Here is a 5,568-nt window from a genome sequence, read left to right on the forward strand (position 1 = left end):
GACAAATTCAAAAATTTAATGTTGAACCAGGCAGTAAGAATGAAGAGTCCACTCCCTATATGGAGTAACTGTACACAAAATAAATAAGTTACAGTTTAAACAAAAGCACAACTGGCTTTTTAAAGTGCATGTGTATAAGGCCTATAGCCTGTGAACTCCATTGGCTCAATGTATAAAAAAATTATATATCTAAGTCTGCCACATGTGTTTAAGGATGAACAGGGCCTGGCTCAGCTCAGAACAAACCACCAGCTTCATTGCCTGGAGCCAGCCATGCTTCACACCGAGCCGAATTACAGCCACATTCCTTCTGTGCCTGTTGCACGCAGAGAGAAGTGTCTTACACTGGCAGCTGCAATGGACTATCACTCCAACTCAACACTGATTCCTCAAGAGCTCCATGTTGGATCATTTAGTCTGGACAGTATTCTTTTCAGACAGTGAAAAACCCACAAGTTATTTGTAATGAGATATGTTTACACCCTGTGGACAATAGTTTTGCATACAAAGAGTCTGGTCAAGTTGTCAGCAATAACATAGCTAGTAAAAAAATAAAGGACCATTGTTTACAGTCTTGATACCCAGTCACGTCCACTTATTTTACACTTACTTTTACAGAACAATTTCAGGTTTGCTTATTTGTTTTGAAACCTACATGGGAAAAACACAGTTCTACTGTGCAATAAAATCAGACAGATACATCATGTTGTCCTTCATCCAAGTGAAAACAGGACTCGAGTGGTTACTTCTGAACAGTGGACTGCAGTTCAGGGTGTTTCCCTGCTCAAGTACAGGTTGAGGGTTACAGCTAAAACGATGCTTCTGCACAAGCTTTAAGTCAAATCTGTCCCATTGGAGAAAAGGCAAACCAAAGATTTCATTTACCGGAAAGTTCCTTTTCCAAATGAAAATACTTGTTCTACAAGTCACATCCTAGAACCATTTCAAGAGTTTTGGGTTTTTTTTTTCCCCTTTTCCAACCTGCCATTGGTCCTTTTTTTAAAGTAACTGCTTGTTTCTACAGCCATGGAAAAGGCTACCTGAACCATCCTTCTTTCACAATGCCTTGGACTCTAGATATGCCAGTGTTAAACACCCCAGGTTACAATCTCAGGCTAAATGTTGGGAAGACAAATGGCTCTGCTGTCAAACAGAAGTGACAGTCCTCACTTTGGCAGACAAAGCTTGCTTAAACCTTCTCTTCAGATCCTGCATGTTGGGCGATTTTGGCCGTGGAATAAGAGAGGTTCTCCTTCTCTCGGGGGTGCTGGTTGTTTGCTGTTTATTGACTTCTTTACAGAGGAGGTGGAAGGCATTGAAGACATCATTATAGTTTTCACTGACAGATACTTCGTAGAAAGTACAGCCCAGCATGTTGGCCAGCTGAAGTCCATGCTGAGGCTCCACCTCTTTGACATGCAAGAGATCAGCTTTGTTTGCTACGATGACAACAGGGACTGCATTTCCTGGGTGCAGCTGTCGAACGTGATGGTAAAGGTGACTGAGTAGTTCATAGCTCTTATAGTCTGTGATGGAGAAGACAATCACCAGGGCATCTGCCCAGCGAATGCATCTGTTCAGCTGCTCATTACAATCCAGATTATGTTCATGGATCTGAAAAGTGAATGATCTCAAATTAGAAAGCTGAAGTCATGAAAGATTAAAGGAACCTGTCTTTAAGAGTCTGTAAAGCCAAATAGCATTTTACAGCTTCAGACTTATGTATTTGCATTTCACATTGTAAGTACAAACTTAATCTGAGCATGACGGATAAATGCATGTTGATTCAGCTGCAAAAAGCTGGAATTTAACACTGGAGTTTGCTACACTCAAATGGAAAATTGACCTGAGTATTTCTGCATGCAGAGAAAGACTTTGTAGTTCCACAGAATGGGAAATTAACTGGCTAGACAGTAAGTCTGGGGAAGCAAAGATATGAGCTGGAAGCATTTAGACCTGGAGTGTTGCCCAGTTCAAAAAGGCAACAATCCAGCATTACTCAGGTCTATACATTCAAAACTTTAACTTGTGACACACTAATGAGCACAGCCACAATGCAGCAGACTTCGCTTTCCATCATACACATTTATGAAGTTTGCTGGGCACTGGTCATGGCATTTTCTTCCACAGGTACCTTATTTGGACATAATTGTTTCTGGTTTTGTGTCTAATGTTCCTGTATACAGGAAAAAGACACTTAAGTAATTCAGCCACTCAGAAGTAATGAGCCTCCATTGTACCAATGATTCGTCAAAACAGTGATTTGTTGTCTTTTACTACCAGCATACTACAGGCACGCAACACATCTGGCTTTACTGGTTATAACAGATGTTACCACCCCTCCCACGCAGAACACCAGACTCTGAAATGGACCATAACAAGACGCTGCACACCGAGAGACACATGCACACGCAAATTTAGAGCTGTTTTGGTGAACTGCGTGGCTGCATCTAGCTCACCTGAACTCCTGGAGTATCTTGCACCTGAATAGCCAACATCTCTCCATCTATCTGGATGTGCCTGCTGTAGAGGTTACCTGACAAGAACACCAACAGGTTCAGAAGTACAGCCACCACTCTACACACAGAAAAATGTTGCTTCTGCTGCCCGTTAGTTGTACAAGAAAAGTTGTATTGCTGTTTATGAAGTGAGGGACCAGTGTTACATGTGCAACAACCCATAAATTTATGGGTTTACTAGAAGCCTGGGATTTAATCTTGCGTTGACTTGTTTTGAAGTTTGATATTAATATTGCACAACCTGGAACTTAATCACTTCTTAGACTGTCTTAACTTAGATGATAAATATAAGTGTGCAAAATAACCAGCTATCACAGAAAGGCAGTTTGCTTGTCATTCGGTATTTCTGCACTTTAACAAACCAGTTTTTTAAAAAGCTCTCTGCTAGCTAACCTATTTGTTGAGGTTTTTTTCCCATTTGTTTGGCTTTTTCAAGTCATATCCTCAGAGTGCCGAGTGTTTTACATTCGCCTTACTTTGGACTTGCCACTGTACTACCCTCAAGCAAGTATGTAACATCACCCTCTGCTTTCCCCACTAAGCTGTCGCTGTCTAGATCATTTAGCCGCTGGTATTCAGTTTGCAAAGGGTAAAATAACATTAGGCTTACAGAATGCTATCTTGCTTTAGCTAAGAGACTTCTTCAAAGGGGGACACTTTCACCATATAAAGCAGGTTCTGTTGGAGAGCAGTGAGCCGGCGCTGGCGAAGCTGCGATCATGAACCGCATTTGTTGCGACTGGTGCGCACCGTCCAAGCGGGTGCTGCCGGGGCGGCCCGGGAGCAAGCTCTGAGCGAGTGCCGGCCTTGGAGCACCTCGGTGGGTTTCGCTTTGCAGAAATACCCGTTAGACGCACCTACAGCCCCACTTCTATGTTCTCTCTTTTACCCCTGCGACCAGGCTCAGTGCTAGGCTTTGCAGGCTTATTTCCAGGGCTGGCACACCCCCGTCCTCCAGCCCGGCCTCCCCGGGCGGCTCCAGGGCAGAAGGTCGCCGCCGGGGTCGGGATCGGGTCCGAGCCCCCCCGCCCCGCGGCCCGCCCCATCTCCGAGCCCGGCGGGAGCAGAGCCGCGCCGCCGCTCGCCTACCTGCGTTCCTCTCGTAGTCGCCGATGAACCGCCGGGTGAGGAACCGCACCACCAGCGCTGCGGGTAGGCACAGACAGGCAACCGTTAGCCGCGCTCCTCCGCCGCCGCCGCCGCCGCCACCACCACCACCACCACCACCACCACCAGCACCACCACCAGCACCACCACCAGCACCACCACCACCGCCGCCGCCGCCGCCGCCACCGCCCCCCGCCGCGCCTCACCTGTCTTGCCCACGCCGCTGCCCCCCACCACGGCGATCTTGACGAGGCGGGGCCGGGCGGCGGCGGCAGCGGCGGGGCACCCCTCCCTGCCGGGGGCGCACTCGGCGATGGTGCACATGCTCTGGGTCAGGCGCATCGCCGCCGCTCCCCCGCCGCCGCCCCGCGACCGCCGCCGCCGCCGCCGCTCCCCCGCCGCTTTTCTCGCCCCCGCCCCCGCCCCGAGCCCCGCCCCGCGACCGCCGCCCGCCACTCAGCGCGCCCGGCGGCCGCCGCGCCACGCCCCGATCCCCGCCCCACGCCCCCGCCCGCCACTCAGCGCGCCCGGCCGCCGCTACGCCGCGCCCCGATCCCCGCCCCACGCCCCCGCCCGCCACTCAGCGCGCCCGGCCGCCGCCACGCCCCACGCCCCAGGCCCCGCCCCCGCCGGGGAGGGCCGAGCGGCTGCGCGATGCGTTACCGGCCCCGTGGGGTTGGGGAAGGGGGTGAGTGGTCTGTCCGTCCGTCCGTCCGTCCGTCCGACCGACCGACCCACCCCGGTGTTCACCCCGCCGGGAGTACATCAGTCCCGCTGGCACGCAGCGGCAGGTGCGGGTCCGTGTAGGCCTGCGGCCGCCCACCTCCCTCCGCCGGCGGGCAGCCGTGCGCGGGCGGGCGCCTCGGAGCGCAGGGAGCCCCCGGCCCAGCCGCGGGGAGCAGAGCTGAGCCCAGGGGGCCCGGCCGGGGGGGCTCTGTGCCCTCTCAGCTTGGTGGTAGCACACGGAAATAGTAAAAATATATGTCACGGATATGACAGGGGTTAAAGAAACACCAGAAGATGATGGCAAAGGAGGAGAAATATAGAGAAGAGGTGGGTGGGAAACGGCGGGCTGTGCTGGCCGGGAGCGGGGAGCGGGCGCTGTAAAGCGCCCAAATGAAACCCTCGCAAGGAGCAAAATGGAGGAAGAAAACAAAGCTTGCTGGGAGAGGGGTAACACAGCAGGAAGGACAAACCTCATAGTAAAGGCCAGCGGATAACACCGAAGGCTAATTAGGAAAAAAAGAAGGAATAGACCCAAAGTGTTTGGCTGAAAACCACAGCAGGGGAAGTGTTAAAAGAGAGTCGGGGTAGAACTGGGAGCCTGGAGGTGGCACTGGCCGAAGACGGTCACCATCGCAGCAAACACCCGTTCGTGCAGAGCTTTCTATAAGCTGCAAAGCTACGTTTGTATATGGAAAAAGATATCTGGAATATAACGAAAGAAGCTGCTGCTTTCCCAGATTTTAAGGTGTGAGCAGATGCTGTGAATGATGCCTGGGGCTGAGGAGTGCTGGGTGCAGCAGAGAAACAGCTCGCTCTGCCAGCCGCCAGACCAACGAGAGGTGATGGCGGTTTAGCTGTGTAAGTAGTGAGTGCACTGTAAGGCTACTAAGGTCAAAGGGAAACGAAACTCTTCCATACATGCAGTTTAAAATAAATAGATGGGTGAAACACAGGTTTATAAAAAGGCATTCTAAGTCAAAAGGGGAAAGAGTAAGAGACCCAATTGGAAAAAAAAGTCAAGAAGGCTGAAGGACTCAGGAACTCGAATACAAAGGAAAGACTGGATTTCTTTATGCTGGAGCAGCAGAAATGACCTGGACATTGAATCTTAGGCGAGGGGAAGGGTTTCACAGAAGACCTCCTGGCAGCTTGGTAACTAAGGTCACTGGACACAGAAAACCTACAGGTAACAGTGAGGAGGGACATTCTCCTAAGA

General features: G+C 51.1%; 1 protein-coding gene across 1 annotated transcript; it reads right to left on the reverse strand.

Moving 5' to 3' along the window:
- On the reverse strand, positions 1–4,029 carry RASL11B (RAS like family 11 member B). Its single transcript, XM_075091483.1, has 4 exons — positions 3,833–4,029; positions 3,609–3,665; positions 2,460–2,536; positions 1–1,614 (listed from the first exon to the last, which is right to left on the reverse strand). The coding sequence occupies exons 1-4, from the start codon at positions 3,966–3,968 to the stop codon at positions 1,147–1,149; spliced, it is 738 nt and encodes a 245-aa protein (XP_074947584.1). The 5' UTR covers positions 3,969–4,029; the 3' UTR covers positions 1–1,146.
- Between the last annotated feature and the right edge of the window lie 1,539 nt (positions 4,030–5,568).

Source organism: Phalacrocorax aristotelis, chromosome 4 (genome assembly GCF_949628215.1).
Source record: "Phalacrocorax aristotelis chromosome 4, bGulAri2.1, whole genome shotgun sequence".
Taxonomy (NCBI): Eukaryota; Metazoa; Chordata; class Aves; order Suliformes; family Phalacrocoracidae; genus Phalacrocorax; species Phalacrocorax aristotelis.